Genomic DNA, 24,755 nt, shown 5'->3' on the forward strand with positions numbered 1-24,755 from the left:
ATCAACAATGTAGCAAGTTCCTTTTTACCCACAGCCTCACCAGCATTTCTGGTTTTTTGTTTGTGATGATAACCATTCTATCTGGGGTAGGATGGAATCTCAGCACTATTTTGATTTGCACTTTTCTCATTGCCAAAGATGCTAAACATTTTTTATGTACTTATTGGAAAAGTGTACTTTTTCTGAAAGCATTTATTCATATTACTTGGCAATTTTGTGATTGAGTCTTTTATTTTGAGAAGTATAATTTTTTTGAATTTTTTATATATTGTAGATATTACTCTATGTAAACAATACCTGGTAAAAATTTTTTCCCATTCTCTGGGTTGTCTCTTCACTCTGTTGGTTGTTTCCTTCACTGTGTAAAAGCTTTTTAGTTTGATACAGTCACATTTGTTCATTCGTGATGTTATTTCTTTTTTTTTTCCTGCAATCTTGCAGAATTTATTTATTTATTTTCCAGTAAGTTCATTGGTACATTTTAAGTATACAGTACAGTTACATTCATTTAAGTATACAATACAGTCTTGTACCTTTGCATGATATATCTTGGTTCTTATTTTTTTCCCCATTCCCCTGTCTCCCTCCACCCCCTCCACCCTTCCCTATTTACAAAGACTTTGTTTCCATTTTTTCCTTTCCCCTACTCTTGCTACTTACCCTACTCGTTTAGACCTTTTCTTCCTATTTCGCATTATCAGTTATGCAATTTGAACTTTTAGTTTTTCACATCAGAGAAACTATTCAGTATTTACACGTGTCCTGTTTATTTCACTTAAGAGTATGGCCTCAATGTGCATCCATTTAGCTATAAATGTCTCTAGTTTCTTGTTCTTTATGGCTGAGTAGTACTCTATTTTACAGAAAGCCCACATCTTCTCTATCCAGTCTCCAGATGAGGGGCAATTGGGCTGTTTCCAAGTTTTAGCTATTACAAACTGCCGCTATAAACATGGGTGTACATATATCACTGTGGTATGATTCTTTTAATTCTTTTAGAAAGTCTCCCAGCAGAGGGATAGTTGGGATAAATAGGACCTCTAATCCTAGTTTTTTTGAGGTACCTCCATATTGATTCTCACAGTTGTTGTACCAGTCTGCACTCCCACCAACAATGGAGAAAGGTTCCTTTCTCCCCATAACCCCACAAACATTTGTTATTGGTTAATTTCTTGATAGCAGACATTCTTTCTGGAGTGAAGTGGAATCTCAGTGTTGTTTTCATGTTATTTCTTGTGCAGTTGGAGTTGTATTCAGAAGTTCTTTGTCGATGCCTATTTCTTCAAGAGTTTTATCCATTTTATCTTCCACAGAGTCGTTGTTTCTGTTTTAAAGTCTAGATCTTCAATCTATTTTGATTTTTTTAGTATATATTGAGAGATATAGTCTATATTCATTGTTCCACATTTGGTTAAGCAGTTTTCCCAGCACCATTTGTTAAAGAAGCTGTCTTTCCTCCAGCATATGTTTTTGGCCCCTTTATCAATGATCAGATGGCTGAACATGCCTGGAGTTGTTTCTGTGTCCTCTATTCTGTTGAATCCTCTATTCTGTCCTACTGGTCCTAATATCTGTTTTCTCCAGGCACTCTTCTTGAGAATGGGGATTCAGCAATGACTAAAATAAAGTTCTCACTGTCATGCAGTTTACGAATATGTTGGGAAACAGACTATAAACAAATTCACATATATACACATACGTAAAATAAGTAGTGGCAATAGCACAAAAAAAATATAACAAACCTATGGGGGTGTGCTTTTGATGGGTGGTCAAGAAAGCCTGATATTTGAGAAGTTAGCAGGGAAGCTTCATGGTCAACTGGGGAAGGAACCCAAATGCAGGGGAACTAGCAGGGTGAAAGCTGTGGAAACAGAGGTGTGCACTGTAGGCAGAGGTGTGTAAGGTGTACTCCGTGCAGGGCGAGGGCTATCCCCACACACGAGGTATGTTCCCAAAGGCAGAGGCGCACTGGCCAGGCCAGGGGTGTGTTCTGTAAGCTCAGTACGTTCACCAGATACTAAAGACTAGTCTGGCTGGAGCTGAGTGAGTAAGGAAGGAAATATTGGGCGAACTCAGCAAAACACTGATCACTTAGGGTCTTTTGGACAGTGAGAGGGTTTGGATTGGTCTAGGCGTGGTAAGAAACCTCTGAGGAGTTTTGAGCAGGGAAGTGGCACCACCTGATTGACATTGGAAAGACCCTGAGTGGAAGTTAGGCATGAGCACAGAGAAATATATCAATAAGGTTGTTGGGCTGGCGATTTAGCTCAGTCGTTCGGTGGCCTGCCTTGCAAGCACAAGGACCCGAGTTTAATCCCCAGTACCAAAAAAAAAAGAAAGTTGTTTTATTGTTTTTGCAGTTTCTCAGCCCAAAGGTGATTCTGGCTTGGACTGGTGTGGCAGTGACAGACCTGTGAAAAGGAGTAGAATTCAGAATATATTGAAGATACAGCTAATAAAAATTCGATATAGGATGTGAAAACAAAGATTAAGGTCCTGACAAAGGACTCGAGGGAAGCCATGGTACCATTGACTGAGATGTGGAAGGATGAGGCAGTAGTTCGTTTCATCTAGTAAGATTTAAACAAGTACAGGACACCTGTGGGGAGATTCAGAGGAGCATCTGTAACATTCTCTTGTACAGAACAAGAATAGTATATGAGGACCATGAAAATTGCCACCACTGCCATGAAGAGTTATTGATCTTTTACTGTGTGACTAGCAGGTTATCTAATCATCATAACCCTAAGAGATAAAACTTTTTTCTCTAACTTATAGATTTAAAAATCACTAAAATAAAAAATAAAAATTGAGGCTTAACCAAGCTACATAACTTTCCTAAGGTAGCAATAAGTGGTAGGCTTCAAGCTATGGTTTTTAACTCCTAGTTCTACTAAACTTTAATCTAAATAACAGTTAAAGGCAACACTTGATTTTCAATCTTTTAAAAAATGTTGTACTTTTAAAAGATCAAACTTAAATTTAAAATGTGAATAATTCTCAAATAATATACCTTAAACATGAACTTTAAAAAAATAACTTGAAAAATTGGTTTCCTGTTATAATCAACTGAAATTTAGTATCCTTTTAGTAAAAATAATTTATCTGTCCCTTGATTCACTTTTAAGGCAATCAGCATGTAAATATATACATTCTAAAATGGCTGTTTATTTTGTAGGAATCCAATTTGCATGTATAGTGTTGATCCTAAAAACCATTAAGCTTGACCCTTCATAGTGAAAATAAACTGGTTGATTATTATGCAAAGGTACTTTAGACTCCCTTGTGCTCCATGGATTTATTTGACACACAAGGCCTTTTGTCCTGAGCTATGAAATAATAATGAGAATTGGTAACCCTCCAGTGAGAAAAGTCAAGACATTTTGAATGCAGATTTTTTTTTTGTATGAGAAATGACATAAAAGATAGTAAATGTATCTTGACCAAACCAAAGCATTATAAAGAATCATGAAAATCACTGAATTTAAGTTGGAATCTCCTTACATCAACCTCCAGTCTCCACCTCTCCCCTTCTACTCTCCTGCTCATGTCAGTAGCTCTCTCTTGCCTAACACTTACTGTGATGGACCATCATGAGTGGATCTGTTGCTATCACAGAGAAGTCACAAATTCTATTGAATGTATATTTTAAAACTATTATTTATTATTATATAAACAGTATGTGTATGTTGTAGAAAACTAAAAATATTAGCAGCCAAAATAAAATGAGCACATTTTTACCATCTGAGGTCATCCCTGGCAAATCCTGGATTTTCTCTGTGCTCCGCACACGCACATACTGACAAGAATGACAGTATATAATCACATTTTACAGACAGCTCTGCAACCTACAATCTCTCCATCTTGCTGTCTCAATAAACCTTTCGTCTAATAATCATAGCCTATTGCCATTTCTGACCCCAAAATATGTGTCACAGCTGGTTGTTCCTCAGAATGCTCCAGCTTCTAGATTTGTGATTGCCTCTTTCTTTTTTTTTTTTGATACAAGGTCTCACTATGTAGTTTGAGACTGACCTGGAACTCACTATGTAGCCCAGGCTGGTCTCAAACTCAGCGATCCTCCTGTCTCAGCCTCCCCAGTGCTGGGATTACAGGCGGGTGCCCACTATGCTCAGCTGTCTGATTACCTCTTTGTTGTGTCGTTTATCTTTCCTGTTTCTCTATCCTCTTTGTATTTACTAAAAAGTGAACTCTATAAATAAGGATTTGATGAATTCAAGTTTACCACAGTAAAATAGAACACATTCCAGATGATGTTTCCACTTCTTATACAGGCATATAACAACATCTGTTTAATTCACCAATAACAATACTAAAATTTCTGACTTAACCTGATGTGACTCTGATTCTTCTGTCTCTTGTTATATTTTATCTGTTTGAAAGGAGGATGTATTTTTTTGTTCTTTTCTGTATGCATGGCAAACTATATTTTAATAGGGAGTTATAAAAATGTCAAAAGAATACCTTAAATATTTTAACCTAAATTAAGCCTACCTATGTATTTACCAGTCTTTTAATATTATGATTTATCTTTTTATACCGAGTTTTGAGTAGTCTTCCTTCACACAGATCACTTCTATTACGTATTATCTAGTTTTGTGCTATTTTATATAAAAGACAATATTCTGAATATTTACCATGTTTTCACAGTCTTACACAGTTGTCACTGCTTTGCTTCATTTGTAGCAATTTTATTTACTCTTATCTGTCCCTTCATACTTATTTTATCAGTTTGTTTAATCTTTGATTAAACTGTAATTATTATAAATATAAATGCGCTAGGTGTAGTAGCACACACTTGTAATCCCAGCACTTTGGGAGGCTAAGGCAGAGGATATCAAGTTCAGGTCCCATTTATGTAACTCAGTGAGACCTTGTCTCAAAATGAAAAATGTAAGGAGTTAGGCATATAACTCAGTGCAAAGACACTGGATTGAAATTCCAGTGCCACAAAAGAATTAAAATAAATGTAAGCGTCACAAATATTGCATAACCAGCACTTGGAGGCATACAGATTAATCGTTGAAGCAGAAATGTACAGGAATATTAGCACCTCCTAGCTGAGTATGTTCAGAGTGCTATTGATATCAGTCCCTATACTTGTAGCACGTATCTCTAAACTTCCGAAAGGAGCCAGAGAGTAACTATTTGAAGGTTTGTGAGCCATATAGTGTCTGTCACAAATATTCAACTCTAGTGCAAAAGCAGCATAGATTATAAGAAAACAAGATGGTTGTGTTGCAGTCAGACTTTACCTCAATGGTCCCAGGTTGTTGACCCTTCTTTGGGGAATGAACCAAGTGTGAAGCCACAGTGTCATTTAGACAAAAGACTGTTAAGAGCGTTTCCTCCCTGTCTCTAAAGCAAATCCTAAGTAAATTTTAGTTTGTAGATAGTAGCTTCTGGAATCAAGTTGAAAGTGGAACAGTTAATTTCATAATAAATAAGGGTTTTATTATGTCATTCTAAAGAATAAATATGAATGTTGCATATTTTGGCCAAAGGTATGGGAGAGAAAAAGATATAATTGTAAAAGAAAATACATTATAATTTGTAAACATCAGGTGTCACATGTATGATCATTATTATCCCCAACATTAAGTGTAAAAGAGTCTATAATTTATTTTGTAAGAATCAGATAATTGCAACTGAAAGAAAGCTCACAGGCAACAAATATTTTTAATTGAATATTGGGAATTTCCAATAACTGTGATTTGCTAAGAGAAGTTCTTAGAAAAGAGTACAAGTCCTAATCTAGAATCAAATTCACCAGTCTAAGCTTGGAATTATTAAAACAACTGACCTTGAGATTGCATTCCTGGTTAATTTAGCCTCATCTGGTCCAGTTCTGCATTTTCAATATGAACTCAGAGAAACAATGTCCTCAGCAATAAAATCTACTAGTGCTTTGTTGCAGAACACCTGCCGAGTAATAATAAAGTATTTGTCATCCTTTCAGTACAGTTTCATGGTCTCAGATTTCTCCTTGAAGGATAAATCTTTGTTACTATTATGGAATGTTGCCATAATCCCCTACTGTAGCTGATTTTCTTTATAGGTATATCGGTCATATGTGTTTTATTGACCATTTATGCAGAATTAGATTGCATCATATACCCCATGCCATCTTTATTTTATCATTTCTGACTAGTCAGCTTTGCTAAAAGCTTTTAGCCTGTTTTTTTTTTTTTACTCTTGGGACATGCATTTAATTAAAAAAACAACTTATTCAGAGTTCAGAATTTTCTTAATTAATTTGACTTTTCCTTATATTAAATGGTATTAAGATTTATTCAAGAAAACATGCCAACTTGTAATACTGTACTCCCCATTAGACCTGTAGTATTATTAGGAAGATTATAGAGAGATCATGTTAAATGGGTTACAATATTGTAGTGATCATGTAAACTAATTTAGGTATGTTTTTACCCATTGCGATAGAAGGGGTATTTACAAACCAAAGTGAGTTGCATGATTGAAGTCATTGGCATTTAAAATTCATTCCAGTGGAATTACTTTGGCCTTTGCTTAAAGGAAATTAGGCCTGCCTGTTTTCCTCTTGCAGCACAAACTGTTCTTTCATTCCCCAGTAATTGTCTTTCTTAAGATGTTGGAAGTCTCCTAAAGGATGATCCTTGGCCTTCTGTCTTTTGCTTTGTCCCTTGGTCATGTTCATGGCTTCAGATTTTATATCCAGCTGTCTACTGGGCATCTCTTACTAGATATCTAATAGGCCTCCTCTATGTGTCAGACTCCTAAAACACAACTTTGTACATCCATTTACCCCTACTGTTATCACCCACCACACAGACAACTTTCATCTTCTCATTTTTCATACCTCAGAAAATGACATCACTTTCTACCCAGCTGCACAAGCCAAAACCCCAATTCTATCACTCCCCATATAAGAATGCATCAGAAATCCTATGATCCATATCTCTCCTAATGTCCCAAACCTTCACTTCTCACCACCTACACTGTCTCCTAGACAAAGCCTCTTCATCTCTTGCCTGCATTGCAATACCTTCCTAAGATGTCTCCCAATTTCTTTTGCTCATACCTTCCAAAAATCCATTTTCTTCCCAAGCATCCAGAGTTAAAAAAAAAAAAACAAGAACAACAACAAAATTAGACACGACAATCCCATTTGAGATTCTCCAAAGGCCTCCCCCTGTCCTTAGAACTAAATCCAAACTATTCAACACCCTCTATGAACATGTGCCAGCCTGCCCCTCACTGCCAGCTCCTACAGCTGTCCCCTCAGTCACCATGTTTCAGGTACACCAACCTTCTTTCCACATAACTACCAAACTTTTTGTTGTTTAGGGCCTTTATACTTTTTGCCAAAAACACTCTTTTTTTTCTAGAGCTTTGTAAGACTTAATTCCATCTTCTCAGTCATGTTCCACCTCAGCTGCTCTATGTAAAAGAGCAATGCCCTTTTCCCTCATCACTCTATTCCTCTGATCCTTTAATCTCTCCATAACTTTACGATATGGTCTGTATATACTTGAGTTTGTTTGTTCTCTTTACTCCCTGTTGAGGCTGAAAAAAGTGATTCTGGTGTGTGGGAGATGCACCAGGCAATAAATGACTATTCAGCACATTCATTGACTCAGACTTATGTGTCGTCACTTCTCCTGTTTCTTTCTTTGTATCTATTCCTATCACACAGATGTGCCATTTTGACCTTTTCATTACTCAGAAAAAGACACAAAACAGTTTCTGCTAATGCTTATCTGCAGCTGTTAAAGTAGCAGCAAAAATTGAATCACCGGCTCTCTGTGGACCTTCGGCATCCGCAACCCAGACATGAAAACAACTGCCTGTTGCCTGTAGAAGTTAAACAACTGGTTCAGACCTGTCTCTCACTAAATGTTTTTGTAGTTTTTAGAGTTTGTAGCTTCTAGGTTAAAGCAGAAAACAGTGAAGGACAAAGAGAGCCTCCTTATGCAGAAGAAATCCACTTTCTTCATTGCGTCACTATGAAAAAGCTCTAGACTTACTTTCTTCTGGACCTTTGAAAGCCACTCATGGTTGTGTGTAAGCTGTCTTTTTTTTTACAATTTCCAGCTTGCTTGGATTACACTATAAAGACTAAAAATATGAGACTTTCTCCACTATTCATGGTTTTGGAATGGTCAAAGCCAAGCTTATAAAACCTAGAGATAGAACTTGGAAAAAAGACCACACAGATATTTTTCTGTACTAGAGTACAGAAATAAATGTAGAATACTTCTGCAGAACAAGTGAAACCTGCCCTCCTCTTTCCATTCTCATGGCAGCAGCTACTTAATTCTGGAGTCACACAGAAGCTTGCTCTACCCTCTGGGCCCTTCTACAAGTGCCCCGGGAAATGACCTTGATTATTACTGTTCCACAAACTTGAATGTCCTTCCTGTGCAGTTCCATTGTGGTAACTCCCATCTTGATAGTAAACTTATACCTCACTAGGACATCTGGTCATGGGGTTAATGAGAGAAGAAAAGAAAAGATATCCCCCTGAAGAGCTGTGGTCCATTTACACCTAACATGGTACTCACCGTGAAATCTTCAGGCATCTTTTAGTGTTTGGAACAAGGTGAAGTATTTATCACAGCCCTCAGTAGTTGGATTTAATCTTCATTTTGATACTCCTTGCAACGTTTTTTGCCTAAGGAAATTAGCCTGCTGTGATGATTTAGTCTAGTGAGATCTATCTTGGCAGCATTTGGATATTTAAAAAAAAACACATATGGATATTTTTAAAAAACCTTTCTATAGCTGTTCCCCTCTGGTTTTGATCTATAATTTTATGTATTCACTCAGACTTTTTCACTCATCAGAATAAAGCTGCTTTGTTTGCATGATATATTTTATTGGTTTCTTATGCATTTTCATCATTAAATATACTTGGGTTATAACAACTCTTTGTGCGCAAGCGCCCTTTCGTATAATTAATAATTCATAAACTCTATAAAATTACTGTAAATCTGTGCCGCTGCCTGCTTTGCAAGTGCAAAGTCCCAAGTTTGATCCCCAGTACCCCAAAAAAAAAAATTACTGTAGATCTTTTAAGCCAAATATCTTGAATCTTAGTATATTCAGCATCATTTCAGCTTCTAGTGTAGGGGAGAAAAAAGATGATTCTGTGGCTAAGCCTTGCTGTCTCAAGAGAAGTTAAAGAAAAAAATGTTCTCTATTTATTGCTACTAAAAAGTTCAAGATGCTTGAAAAACCTCGAGTGTGGAAGTGCTGCGTGTCAGAATTAATAGAAACATGCCAAATAAGTGACCTCACAGACTGATGAGCACCACAGGAGTCAGAGACAGAAACTGCCCACCAAAGTTCATCGCACTCCTAAGTGTAGCAGTGCATGTCCAAAAGATACCTGGGCAGGATGCTGGATAGGTTACTGAGCTCAGAGAGGTATGGCTCCCCCAAGCCTGTTAAGAAATCGGGTCTTTCACTGGATGCAGACTGACAGCACCCACCTGGTGCATAGGGTATTGAAACAGGCCCTGTCGCTTTTTCCAGCTCGGCATTTTCTCCCCCAGGATGCCACATTTAGATGATTGTGGAGTGAAGTATACATCTGGAAATAATGAAAATTTTGTAGACATTTTTCAGCACTTCAAGTCAATTGGTAGTTGAATTATTATATTTCCTTATTTTTATTCTTCCTCTTTTTCTTTTTGTCTTCAAGTTGTAAGAGATTGGAGTTTTGTAGGAAGAAAATCAGCTTTTCTCTCTTCTCAATTTCACATTTTTATCAAGTCCCATTGGGAATCAATACTCATGAAATAAAACAGCTTTTCTCATCTTTTTCCTTCTAATCAAGTAGAATCTGTCTTTTGACTAGTAGGATTTTTTAAGCACTGGTGTGTCTCAAAGAAATGAGGTTATTTCCTTTACAATTTGTGTTTTATAAAATACAATATTATTGAAAGATACAATAATTTTTCAGTCCCTCTGATGTGTGCAAAACTGCTCCATAGAACCATTATGGATTGTGAGGATCAATGGGAATGAAAGAGGGCTTTGTTCATTTGTGACTAGAATTTCTAAATTAACTGAAAATGAATCATTCTCTATATTTCAGTGCAGCTGATATCACTGGAAGTGTGTTAATGGTGAGACTGATTGCTGCATTTCACAATTGTATTTTGCTTCTATTTGTCATTGTGATGTCATAGCTACATTCTGATTTTTTAAATCAAGTAATCTTTAACCAAGTCCTCTTGCCTGCTTAGGGAAGTAGCACCCCCGAAGTACAGTTTCAGTTTCATTATTAGGGCAGTGCATCTCAGGCTTTTAATGTACATGAGATTCTCTTGTGGATCCTTTTTAAACTTCTGATTCTGAATTCACAGGTCAGGGGCAAAGACCCAAGACACTGCTTTTCTTAAAATCACCTGTGCTGCTATTGCTGCTATCTATAGAACTACAGACCAAATTTTAATAGCAAGATTCTAGACCTCTTTACATAAAACTCGCAAATTTAATGACTTGAAATCAGAGGGTGAAGTGTAGGTTGTCATTTGGTATATCTAAAGACAAGTCATTGACTGAACATGTACTTCCATACAGTCCTGATGGTTCGTACCCTGGAGGTTACACCCCGTGAGCAGAGGATGTATCCCTTGTACGCCCTCTACTAGTATTTTAGAGGCAAATTAATGAACAGCTTATGTTCAATTTCCTGGAGGATGAAAGTGTTTTACTGTGTTCCAGTCTTAATGTGTCTGAAGCTTAGCATATTCACTGGCACGTAGCCAATTAATGAGTTGAATTGAATTCATTGAACTTCATTAGAGCAACATGGAGAGGACCTGGTTTTGTCTATTTAAAACCACTTATTTTCTCTTAAATTTAAAATTCTGTCAGTAGTTTATAACTAATTTCCAAAGTTACATACTTCTCATATTTGCTTAAAATACTACATGAAAAAAATAAATACAAATTAAAAGTAATGGATACTCAAGAATCTCAAAACTATTTTATTTTTCTTGGAATGCTAAACAAAATGGTATTTATGATAAAAAGAGTTTGGTAATTATTTCTTATTTAAGGATTTTATTTTGGGAACAAGAAGGAAAATATTCCAGGACCATTTTGACAGATTCAAACCTGTTTTACTTTTGGGCGAGTACAGATTATTCTTGAGTCCTCAATAAAATATACAAATCCAAAAGATTTCAGTTGTGTATTTGAGCCTTGGAGGATCTGAATAAATTATTGTAATAATCACATTATTGCATGAATGAAACTTGAATGCTATTTTTCAATATTTGCTTTGCTTTTTTAAATTTTAACAGCTGTTTTTTCAGATATAATTCACATACCATATAGTTCATTCATTAAAAGTCTACAGTTAGCGGGCCAGGGATTTAGCTCAGTGATGCAGCCCCCTGCCTCGCAAGCTCAAGGACCCAAGTTCAGTCCCCGATTCCAAAAAAAAGTCTACAGTTAGCAATAAGTATATTCACAGAGTTGTCTATACATCAATATTATCAATTGGAGAACATTTTCATGACCCCACAAAGAAATCTTGCACACCTTCTCCATAACCTTCTCCCCATTCTTCCACTTCCTCCAGCCCTTGGCAACCACTAATCTATTTTCTGCTGCTTCAGATTTTCCTATTCTGTGCATTTCATAGAAATAAACTCATATGATCATTTATGTTGGGCTTCTCTCATATAACATAAGGTCTTTACGGTAAAAGTACTTCATTCCTTTTTGTGGCTGAATAATATTCCATTGTATGGTTATGCTACGTTTTATTTACCTATTCATTTATTGATGGACATTTAGGTTGTTTTAGCTTTTGTGCTATTACAAATTAAGCTGCTATAAACATTCATATACAACTTCTTATGTAGGAAATGTTTTAATTTCTCTCAGGTATATACCTAAAAGTAGTTTTCCTGAGTCTCATGGTAACAGTATATTTAACTTTTTGGGGAACTACAGATTGTTTTCCAAAGAGATTGTACCATTTTGCACCCCCTGCAGCAGTAGGTGAGGGTTCCAATTTATCCATAGTCTCTCCATCACTTGTTATTATCTGTATTTTTTACTGTAGCCATGCTAACAAATTAAAATGCTATCTCATTGTGAGTCTGATTTGCTTTTCCCTGATGACCAGTGATGTTGAGCATCTTTTCATGTGCTTGTTGACCACTTGTACCTTCTTTGGATAAATGTCTAATCAGAGCCATTGCCCCCATTTTAACTGGGCCATTTATCTTTTTATCATTGATTTACTAAGAGTTCTTCATATTCTCTGATTATAAGTTCCTTATCAGATACATTATTTGAAAAAGACAGTTTCTCATTTTGTGGGTTGTCTTCAACTTCTTGACAGTGTCTTTTACAACATGAAAGTTAACAATTTTGATTAAGTCCAGTTTTGTTTTTTTTTTTCACTCTTTGGTTGCCTGTACTTCAAATGTCACATCCGAGGAGTCAGTGTATAATCCAGTGTCATAAGGTTACCTGTTTTCTTCTAAGAGTTTTATAGGTCTCACATTTAGATCTTTGATCAAATTTCCACTAACTTTTTATATTGTATTCTTTTGTTTTTTAAGTGCTGTGATCTTGGCTACCATGCAAGCCTGAACAGAGCCCTAAGGACATATCTCTCTGCAGAGTATAACCTTGAAACCTCCAGACATGAAGGCTTAGATATTATTGAGAATGCCGTTGATAATTTAGAACCTAGGAGTGACAAGCAGAGATTCATGGAGATGTATCCTGCCGCGTTCTGTCCACCAATGAAATTTGAATTTCAGTCTCACATGGGTGATGAGGTCAGTAACTGATGATTTTAAAATGAATGAATTGTCTCTTCATTTGCATTCCTCCTCACTGGTTCTAACACAATAGCTGTTTAAGAATTCCCAGGTCTTTTCTCTCTTCTACCCTTGTAAAGGAGCTCGGCATAGTACTATACTAAAACCAGCCGCTACTACCTTTTAAAGCAAGGATCGCTTGAATGGCAAACAGATAAAGGTGCTAATTTACCTAATGACTATAGAATAATTAGCATGATCTTCCACCTCAAAACATTGAAATTTGAATTTTTTTTAAAAAGCATTTTTATAACCCAATAAAGTCTTTCTGAAGACATGTTTGTAGTACATAATGATCACATCCTCACAGTGAGCTGGTGCATGTTCCTGTGTAAGTAGATGGTGAATCATACAACGTGGCTGATACTGGCTAGTAAACCATGGTTGAAAATTGCTAAATGTAGTCATTCACATTTTCTCAGTTTTTAGTACTTGCCAGACATACTTTGAGTGCTTGGTATATATTGCTTCATTTCATTCTCACAGCAACCTTATACTGTAGAAAATCTTATCCCCATTTTACAGATGAGGAAGCTAAGGTTTTATAGTTTTAGTCACTTGGCTAGTAGGTAGCAGAGCTGGAATTCAAGCGCAGCTTTAGAGCCCACCCTAACCAGCAAGCCCTGCTGCCTCTCTCCTTCTGCCTATATAGTCCTCTTGGACCATCCTTTGCACTCTGCTCCCTGCCAAAGGCCATTAAGATTACACAAGGGAGGGCAGGTGATGTAGCTCAGTGGCACCACACCTGGTGAGCACAAGGTCCTAAATTCCATCTCCAGTACCAGGGGGGATGAAAAAGATTTCTTGAGGAAGACCTCAGCATCAATGCTTCATCTCAGAACTGGCTGTTCTCAGAGCAGTGCTTCCTGAAGCTGTTGTCTTCATCAGCCAGGCCAAGCAGCTGCATTCTGTGCTTGCCACTTAATGACCACATCTCTTTAAAACAACTTTTGAGGCAACTGCTGTAAGCAAAGATGTATTGGAATCTTAGGATCAGTGTGACTCCTACAGAATGGACAGAGGAAACCTTTCCCCCAGGAGGCTGGTTGGCTTGGCCTTGTTGTAACTGCAGTTTCTGATTCTCCATCAGGTGTGTCAGGTCAGCGCCCAGCAGCCAGTCCAGGCGGAGCTCATGCTCAGGTACCAGCAGCTGCAGTCCCGATTGGCCACACTCAAAATTGAGAACGAGGAGGTGAGCATGCTTTCTGCCCCACTGGTAACCAAATTCTGATGGAAACTGGAGACAGTCTCAGTAACCTAAGCATCGTGACTGTTCTGAAGGCAGTCACTCCGTCATCCACTTTCAGCTTCCTGCAATATTCTCTGTGTAGGAGATAAAAGCAAAGGTTGTACATTCTTCTATCAAATAATGCTTTAACAGAGATTTACAGTATAATTCTTAATTTTATTTCCTATTAAAAGTTCATGGATTATTTAATTCAACATATACATCGAAAATTGTACAGTAATGTGTAGAATGCAACTCTGCCTAACAATTTAATCTAATCCTCACTTTGAAAGTTAACATTTGTTTTGGGTTTCCCCCCTTTGTGCTTTTTTATATTCTCGGAATTTTTGTTACTGAACATGGCATTACTCATAAAATTAATTCAGAAAGTATATTTTGAAATAGTACTTGAATGAGAATAGAAAAATGTTTATTATGTGACACTCATATATTTAAAAGAACAGAATATGAAATGTTAATTATAAATATATGTTGAGCCAAAAAGTAATTTTACAGTTCATTTGCCTATTTCTGAAATTAATTTAATTGGATCCATATTCTAATTGGATCCATATTCTCCTAAAAAATATGAATCACGGTGTTTCTTATATTCATCAAGGCTTTCAGTTGTAATTTATAAGAACCAAACTTAAGTTTAAAAGTCAACTTATTGGTCAGTATTTGTGGTAGACCCAGACATCATTGATATTGAAGTAATGTCTTCATGTGTGTTGTAAGATTTTAGGCATAGATCAATGCCTACATGGTCCCTTGTAGTAGAAATGAGATTTCCTAATTTGCCAGCCTAGATATTGCACCATTCATAGAGTCCTGTGATTGACAATCCCCATGGAGATAAAGTATACCTAGTGACAATTTCCAGAATGAAAAAATGTGGAACAGAAATCAAAGCACAGACTCACATTGACAAAGTAAATTATCAAAATTCACTTTAGTGCCCTGTTTATTTTAATTTCATGTAAATATTTTTAGAACATCGTGCTTCTAGGCCTTTGTAATTTGACCAAACCCAATGTAGCTTTCTCCACTTCCATTCTTACTAGAGGAACTAAATCAGGATACAACTGATATGATGATGTCTTTTTAACAGAGTCCCACAAATGAACCTTTTCAAAAGGGAAGATATTGTTCTCCTTGAGATAGTGTTTTAAAGTGTAGGGTTTGGCTGAGCACCCCGAAATACTCGCTGGAGGTGATTTATTGGATCTTGATAGATCTATGGTGCCAATATTTTTCGGGCATATTCTCCTGCTGTTTTGTTTGGAAAATATTCTCTAAACTCTAGGAAAATAAAGTGCTATACACAGGTCAAAACTGGCAGCTTACAGAACTGTTTTCTTTGACTTCCAAACTTTTGGCTTAAAAAAAAAAGAAAGAAAATCTTGCAACTCTAGCTCTGTGTTGCCCATGAAGTGAAGAGATGGAGCAGCTGAATTCTAGTCTGTGGCAGTCAGTCAACTCCTCATTTTCTTATATCAAAGCTACTTATGTTACCTGTCTGGCTTCTACCAGCCTTTGAATTTATGACCCTTAGTATATGCCACTTTAGGCATAAAATGTCAGTGCTCACTGTCCTTACAAATTGATAGAGACAGGCGGTGCTTTTTGAGGGTTAATGTTTAAAATTTAGCTGTAGAAGTGATTGTCCTGACATTTCTTGCAAGCATGACTAGTAGTTTATGATTTGTTAGATATAGAACAAAATTCATCATAATGAAATGGAATTCCAAAAAAAGAAATATTTAAATTAGATATTTGACAATCAGTAGATTTCAGAGGTACTGAAGGAGTAAAAGATATTGCAGTATTTGTCAAGATACCTTGGGAAAATAGGGCAGTTTGGTCTTGACCTTGGCACTCTTTGGGCATGAGCTAATGATGCAAGTGACTTCATAGGCCAACAGGCTTTGAGAGCCAAGTTAAATTTTGTCATGCAATTCAGCTTATTCCAGTGCATAAATATTTTCTGAGAATCTTTGACACCTCTGGTGTTTTGCCAAGTATGGATAATACAGAGATGAAGAGTATCTGACTAGCATGAGAGACAGATTATAACAAGTAATTTACTTGAGAACAGCATAGCTACCATGGCTTGTCTGGAGTCCCTGTGTGGCTCTTTTCTTTACTGTAAATAAAAGATTTGCCTCTATCTTCCTCTGATAAGAGCAAGGGCAGAAAATTGACTCATTGGTATCAAACCAAAAAATACTAGTAAAGAAACACGTGCATATTTTTCTGCCTCTGTACAACCATTAAGTCCAAAATTCACTGGAAAGACTTCAGTGAACTAAAAAATGTTTATCACTGCCCAGTACAAGATCAGTCTTGAGGGATAACTTCCTCTAAGTTTACAACAGCATGGCTAGTGCAATTAAGTAAAGAATGAACCTTTTCAGCAAATCTTAGACTGCTATAAATTGTGGGCGCTACCTAATACAGTAGGAAGTTCCCTCAGAACAGAATTTCTGTGCTAAGAGCCAGAGATCATTTCTGGCCCACAGGCACATTTTCTTTCCTTCATAGTGCTTCATTTAAAAAAATTAGTTGCTCTTTTGGGCATGGTGACACAAGCCTGTAATCCCAGCACTCTAGAGGCTGAGGCAGGAGGAGTGCAAGGCTTGCCTGGGCTACATAGTGAGTTCACAGCCAGCCTGAACCAAAATGAGTCCCTGTCTCCAAAAGAAAAAGAAAAAAAAAAAGAAGTTGCTCTCATTTAAAATTTGGAAGTTTTATATAAAAATATCAATAGCCTGATCCTAAACACATTAGATGATCTGATTGCAGTTAAACCATAGGCATTACTGCAGGATGACTGCAGGTTGCAGGTGAGTGATAGGTGCTTCCCAAGACTCACAGCATGTGCTACCTCTTTGCCATGCTCTGCACTCAGCCCACTTTGCCTCATTTTTATTACTTGGTTACCCTGAAAGATATTTGAGTTTGCAGCATTTTCCTTAAAACGAAAAAGGGAGATCAGGCAACACCTATGAAATGGACTCCGTATAACTGTACATATTAAAGCGCCTAGAGTTTATTCTATTTGCTGCTTTCTTTCAAAGCTCACCCCATACCTTGTAGTCCCCTTTGCTTAGAGTTCCTCGTCACCCCTCTTATCTACAGACAGCTGAAGAAAGAAAAAGAGTGATTTATTTTAAACCAAGAGATCGTTCCCCTCACATTAATTAGGACAATGTTGATTTTATGTACTTTGCCCATCTTCAGACCATTTGTCCCAATATTTGGTCTGGAAAGCATAGTATTCTTCAGCATGTTTCTTCTATGCTGAAGAAACCTCAAATCTGAAGCAACTAGGCTCTCTTAAATTACACTAGTAGATTTACCACCCTGAGGGGAATGAAAAAAGAAGCGTATGATTCCTCAATCAATTTGCAACAGTATTTAATGAACTGTTAGCCTCATACCAATTTTCCTAGCACTACTTAAAATCTTTCATCAGCAGCTTGCTTAGGAATATTCACAGACTTTTCCAAAAATATTGTCCTTACGCAAGATATTTTAACAATGATGAGCAAGATTTTAAGCAAACCATGAGACAATTTTCATGGCATAGGAACTGAGGAAAGCAAGAGATATTTCGGTTATACTCCCTACCTAGGTAGAAAAGAATCACATCCTTCCCCCTGCTCCCCCATGACTACAGCAGAATCCCAGGTCCTATAAATCAGTGATCAAATCCTCATGGGGAATTCTCAAATTCTTTTAAGACTTGGTATAAAATGTGCAACTTGATAAGTACTGAATTATAATTGCTGCTTCAGGTCTTCTCTGTGGCCTTTAACTCCATTTTATATATTTAAGCATCTATAGTGTGCTTATAACCTTCCCTGATGGGGTGACAGTGAAAACCTGCCAATTATCCCTTAAGTGATGTCCTCGTCCTGGCCAAAACCGAAAACAAGATCAGTTGTTGTATTGGTCAGCTTTTCTATTGCTAGAACAACATACCCAATACTCGAAAATCAAAGGAAGAGAGGGCAGGGATTGCGCTCAGTGGTTCCACTGCCTGCTCTTCAAGCACAAGCACCAGAGCTCGATCCCCATACCAAAAAAAAAAAAAAAAAAAAAAAAAAAAAAAAAAAATTAACAGAAGAGAGATTTGATCTGCCTCCCAGTTTCAGAGGAATCCAAGGCAGAAGGACATGCAGAGCAAATCTGCTTAGTTTATGGTGGTTGGGAAGCAGGTGGGGCGTGGGGGCTGGTGCCAGAGAGAAAATCAGGAGCCAGCTGTAGACCACAAGGTCTCCTTTCCGTGACCTACCCAGACACACCCGGCATGAAGTATGCTTTACTAATCCCCTGGGTGTGTCCTAAGCCACTCAGTTGACATCCAGTTTAACTGTCACACCTATCTTTCACTGCACACATACTTTATTTTTTAGTTTCAAATAATAAACTTTAACTTAATGAAGGGACTAGATCTGGAAGAACCCAAAGGGCATGAAGAGGATTTCTAGTAATGTTGTAAAAGGCATAGAGCACCCCTGAGAAAATGGAAAGAGAAAGGTCTTTACACAGGTCATCACATTAAAGTGAGGTTATGAGAGTGGACCCTAATCCAATGTTATCACTGACCTTCTAAAGAAGGGAGGAATTTGAACACAGACGCACACACAGAGAATGCTGCGAAAAGACCCAAGGAGAAGGTAGCCATTTACAAGCCTAGAGAGGGAACAGCTCCTTCCCTTTCATTCCTCAGAAGGAATCAGCCTAGTAGGTTCACACCTTGATCTTGATCATCTAGCTTCAGGAACAGTGAGATAATAAATTTCTATTGTTTGAGGCACCAAGTCTGTGGTTTGCCCTAGCACTACAATGTTTTGGGGGAAGGACAATACCAAAACAACTTTTTGCTCTCCCCAAACATCCTAGAAACAAAATGGCAATACAGTTAGTCTACAGAAGTTATCTGACCCCATCATTTCTTTTGGTCTCACCTCAGAGTTTGACTACCTGGACAGCTCCTCAGTGTAGGACATTGCTTGTTTTCTTGTTTTGTGTGTGTGTGTGTGTGTGTGTGTGTGTGTGTTCCTGCTTAAGAGTTGGGCCCCTCACTCTACCAAAAATAAGTGCATTTTTCTGCTGCTGCTGCTGAGGATCTATTAGGAGAGTTGTATTGGTTGTTTCATATTTGCCTCATCGTATCCCCCTGTGATTTATTAGCATGGCTTGCATATGTCAGAGCTGGTGTTCATTGAGAGCATCTCATGGGATGATGTATAATCCTCTCCGTAGTTGCCGGTAGCTTCTGTCACATCCTTTATTCTTCCTGACAATTCCAAATTTAACCTTGACTACTTCTAAGAAGGAAGTTGAAAAAATGAAGGAAAACATTGTTGATTTTGTCTCTTCGTGTCCACATTCCATAGATGTATATTTAGTAATGCTGCTGCCTCTGGTTGTCCAACCCACAGGAACTTGGGTCTAGCGAAACGGCACTCTGAGCCCATCTGTTTCATAAACTGAATGAACATACGTTCGATGCCAACTTCCAACAAATTTGCGAAGTATTTTAAGACAAACTACATGTAAAGATTTTTCCTTTTTTACCCATGATGATTTTTTTTTGGTTGTTGTTTTATTAGATTTTCAAAACAAATCTAAGATGTTGGGGGGGTCTTATTTTCTTTCCATTTTTGGCTTTGGGAGCCTTCTCATTTGTCTTTGTTGTAATTTGTTACTCTGTTTTAATGAGAAACATGTCAAAGCACCTTATCACATCTTATATAATTTTATTCATACTCCACTCCACCAATATCTTAAGAACATCATATACTTTTTGATCTTCTAAATCTCTTGAATTTTTGCTGTGCCTTACCTACTCACTTAGTAATATTTTTCAAATGTGTCCTGTTGTTCTCATTCCTGGTGTTACTTCTCAGATCAAGCTCTCATCATCTTTTTTTTTAATTCATTAATGTTATTCATACATTTTAGGTATGCAATATGCTGAAATTCATTATTGGGAATTTGTATATTTACATGATATATCTTGGTTCTTTTTTCCCCCCAATTCCCCTACCCTCCCTTTAATCCCTCCACCCCTCCCTATTTACAAAGACTGACTCTATTTTTTCCTTTTCTCATATTTATTCCTTTTCCTTCTTTTCTTTCCCCTACCCCTCCCAATTTCCCTTACCCTTTGCATCTTTTCTTCCTAGTTCACATTATCTAGTATACATTTTTTAAACTTTTTTTTTTTGTTTTATTGAGTCTGTTGGTACATTTTAAGGTATACAGTACAATTACGTTCATTTTTGGGACCTTGTACCTTTACATGACAGGTCTTGGTTCTCATTTTTTTCCCCTTGTCTGTCCCCTCCTTTCACCCCCTCCTCCCCTCCCCATTTTCAAACACTTTATTTCCATTTTATTCATTGTCATATTTTTTTCTTTTCCTTTATTACCTTTCCCATTTTCTCTACTCCTTTAGCACTTTTCTTCCTATTTCACATGGTCAGTTATATCATTAGGATCTTTTGTACTATTATAGTTTTTCACACCAGAGAAACTATTTGGTATTTACACCTGTGTGACTTATTTATTTCACTTTATCTAGTATACATTTTGATTCTTATTTACACTTATAGTTTTTCACTCCAGAGAAACTTCAGTATTTACACATGTCCTATTTATTTCATTATTTTTTTCCTATTTATTTCACTTAAGAGTATGGCCTCTACGTGCATGCATTTAGCTATAAATGTCTCTAATTTCTTATTCTTTTTGGCTGAGCAGTACTCCATTTTATTTATCTTTTTGGGGGGTGTACCAGGGTTGGAACTCAGGACCTCGCACTTGCAAGGCAGGTGGTAGAACCACTGAGCTAAATTCCTGGCCCTATTTATTTATTTTACAACATCTTCTTTATTCAGTCTCCAGTTAGTGGGCAGGTGGGCTGTTTCTAGGTTTTGGCTATTACAAACTGGGCTGCTATGAACATGGGTACACATATAATGCTGTGGTATGGTTCTTTTAATTTTGGGGGGAAGATACCCAAGCCCTCATCATTTTAAACTAAGGCCTTCTGATTCAACTTTCCTACCTTTTGTTTCCTTCCCTTTTATTTTATCAGCTCAGGGATCTTTTTAAAATATAATTCTGAATTGCCACTCCCATTCCTTATAGATATCAGCATATCCCTGTTGATTCTTAAGTTTAAGTGTGGCTTATTAGGGCCATGATTACCACATCATCTCCTCTCTGCTATAATGTATAAAATTACTTGGATCTCTAAGAGTCCAGAGTCTGTCTTTCCACTCTTTCTGCTACCTGGAAAATCTTCCAGTGACTATAAAGTGATCCTCCAGCATGTGGCCCAGAACTTACTTTCTCAATGCTACCACCCTGATCCCCTCAAACAACATAGTATACTCTCTTTCCAGTGCTTTCTTACACAATTGAAGAGATTATGTTAAGAAATAATAGTGTTTAATGCTATTATGGTTACTGTATATAGGCTTAAGTAAAGGCTTTTATTTTCTAATGTAAATATAAAATTTACAAATGTATAAAGTAGTCAAATATTTACTGAAATATTTATTAACTTAATTATGCATAAATGCTTAAAATAATGTATTATACAAAATAATGTTTTAATTTTGAAATATTATTTCTCATTCTTAGAATTTTTTCCCCTCATTGGGTTTATTGGTACAATCTAGGTATACAGTACAGTTACATTCATTATTGGGATCTTGTACCTTTACATGACAGGTCTTGGTTCTCATTTTTTCCCCTTGTCCCTGCCCTCCCTTCACCCCCTCCTCCCCTCCCGATTTACAAACATTTTATTTCCATTCTCACAATTTTATGGAGACTCTTTATGTGAGTTGGTATTGTTTCTCATTAACATGTTTTGAGCATCAAGCACACCAGAGTGCACCATCTTCACATCTATTTGTTTTAGATACAATATTTTTAAAACTTTTGCATAATGCTGTCATTCGAAATTTTTCACAAGCACTAAGAACCTAGTTGACTTAAGACAGCAAGTCTTCTAATCCAGTATATAGATAATATAATCATGACCACCTTAAAGCTAATATTCATAGTATTGGGATTTTGAGGGGTTTTTTGTGGGTTTTTTTGTTTGGTTGGTTGGTTGGTTTGTTGGTTCTTTGGTCCGTTGGTTGGTTGGTTTTTTGAGACAGGGTCTCACTGTGTAGTTGAGACTGACCTGGGACTTACTGTGTAGCCCAGGCTGGTCTTCACAGTGATCCTTCTGCCTCAGCCTCCTGAGTGCCGGGATTATGGTGTGCACCACCACGCCCAACCATAGTATTGTTTTTAAAGTGATCTTTAATATGCTTTTTTCTAAGAAAACCCATGTTTTGCATTTTGCAGACTCCCAGAAATAATGACTAAGTCTGTTAAATTTATTTGCCCCCTTTTTTTTTTTTTTTTTTTTAGTAATCCTGTTACATGAGCTTTTGAAGTATCCAAACTCAACTACTGTTCTCTTTCCAAAACAATACAATATTGTTCAAAAAAAATTTTTTTTTAACTTCCACTTCCTGTAGTGGTGAACTGAGTCACTCAAAAAATATTTTTTTTTGTTTTAGATAGGATCTTCCGTTGTAATTTCAACTGGTCTTGAACTCTCTTTGCATTGCCGGCTGTCCCTGAACTCACAGTGATCCTCCTACCTCAGCCTCCTGAATGTTGAGATTGCAAGTGTATAGCACCATGCTTCAGAGTCAAGAAATTTGATTCTTCTTTTCAAATCTTTGTCCAAGACAGATGCATGGCCAAGCCTGAAGCCTAAGGCACAGGCACAGGGAAATTTTATCTTCTCACAATAAAGAGCTACCAGTATTTCAAGCAGTAATAAAATCCAGGGGCTCTGATCTACTGGTGCTCTCAACAACTTAAGAAAGTAAATATTCTCTTTGGAGGCTGTCCTTACTTTAGACCTCACATAACTCTACAAATGTCCAACAAAGAATTAGACATGTGAGGAGACAAGAAACTATGAATAACAGCTAGAAGAAATAATAGACAATACAGACAGACCTACAGGAGCTCCAACCATTGGGCTTATCAGAAACAAACTATAAAGGAACTATAGTATTCAAAGATATAAAAGTCAAGCTTTGATTTCAGCTGGGAGCAATAAGGAGTGAAATAACATATATGGAGTTGAACCATGTTGGAATTCAAGAACTAAGGTTTATAACAACCAAAATTATGAATTTGTTGAATGGTTTAGCCTTAGACTAGACACACTTGAACAGTGAATTGTCAAAGTAAAAGACAAATCAGAAGAAAATAATCAAAACACAATGTAGAAAATATAGAAAAGATAGGAAACACAGAAGAGAAAAATAAGAGATAAAGAGAATATAATTGAAGTATAGTCATTGAACTCCCAGAAAAATGATAAAAAAATAGTCAATAGTTGAAATTACCAGTGCTTATGAAAAATGACTCAGATTTAAGGGTCCTAAATAATTCTGGGAATGAAGTATTTTTTAAAATCCTTACCTAGACACATCATGGTGAAACTGTAGAATAATGTATAGAAACAGATAAAGCAACTAGAGCAAGAAAGTAAATTTTATTCAGAGTAGTGATAGACTGAGAGAAAACTTCTCACATAATAAGAGCAGAGATTCTGTACAAAAATGCCAAGCAGGAAAAATACCTCCTGTAAATGAAAGTGAAGTAAAAGATATTTTCAAGTCAACAAAAATAGGTTCATACCAAAGAGAATTTCTAAAGGTTGCTCTTAAAATACAAGGAATGGAGATCAAAGAGCATAATATATGAATAAATCTAAATGAATGCTGGTTATATAAAACAATAATAATGTCTTATTTGAATATATGTAAATATCTACATTTATTCTGTTGTAGTACATTATAAAATTGCATACCAGTTGAGGGTGAATGGACTTAAAATATTCTAAACTCTTTACAATGTGAAGGAGGAAGAAAGCTATTAATTTACATTAGACTTTTATAAGCAAAGATGGCATATAACCCTCGACTTTTAAAAAAACGATAAATAAGAAAGCTCCTAGAGGACCAGGATTTAGCCTCATGGTTCCACTGCCTGCCTCTCAAGCATAAGGTCCCGAGTTCAATCCCCAGTGCCTAAATAAATAGCAAAGCCCTAGAAAATAGAGCAGTATCTTTGTGACCATGGTCTAGGAAAGTATTTTTAAATCAGATACAAAAAGCATTGATCACAAAGGAAAGAATTGATGAATTGATTACACTAAAAGTAGCAACTATTTTCACCTGTATAATAATAAAACAGTGCAAAAGTGCAGTACAGAGTTAGAAAATATGTTTTTAACATGTATAACCAATAAAGGACTCATATCCATATCTACAAGTCAGTGAGAAAGACTCTTAATCCAGTAGGAAATTGAGCAAGAGATTTGAACAAAGTATTCCCAAGGAGGAGATCAAAATTGCCTCAAACCTATGATAGTTTATTCCATTTCATACATCAGAGAAATGCATGTTGACACCATGGTGAGACACCACTGCACACCTACACAATAGTTTAAATTAGAAAGGCTAATACCAACTGATGATGAGGATGTGGAGTAACAGGAATTCTACCGCCTGGTAGAATAACAACTACGCTAGTCATTTTGGGAAAAAGTCAGGTGTATACTG

The 24,755-nt window shown here is 36.7% G+C and overlaps 1 protein-coding gene across 2 annotated transcripts in view; it reads left to right on the forward strand.

Moving 5' to 3' along the window:
- Positions 1-24,755, forward strand: part of Srgap1 (SLIT-ROBO Rho GTPase activating protein 1) — a 291,479-nt gene that overhangs the window by 207,108 nt on the left and 59,616 nt on the right. For both annotated transcript variants that reach the window (XM_010644530.2, XM_010644531.2), the window contains exons 7-8: positions 12,594-12,815; positions 13,948-14,049. In XM_010644530.2, the coding sequence (XP_010642832.1) occupies positions 12,594-12,815; positions 13,948-14,049 (324 nt within the window). The remainder of the gene's footprint in view (positions 1-12,593; positions 12,816-13,947; positions 14,050-24,755) is intronic.

This window comes from Fukomys damarensis, unplaced genomic scaffold (genome assembly GCF_012274545.1).
Source record: "Fukomys damarensis isolate Sample0158 unplaced genomic scaffold, DMR_v1.0_HiC HiC_scaffold_15, whole genome shotgun sequence".
Taxonomy (NCBI): Eukaryota; Metazoa; Chordata; class Mammalia; order Rodentia; family Bathyergidae; genus Fukomys; species Fukomys damarensis.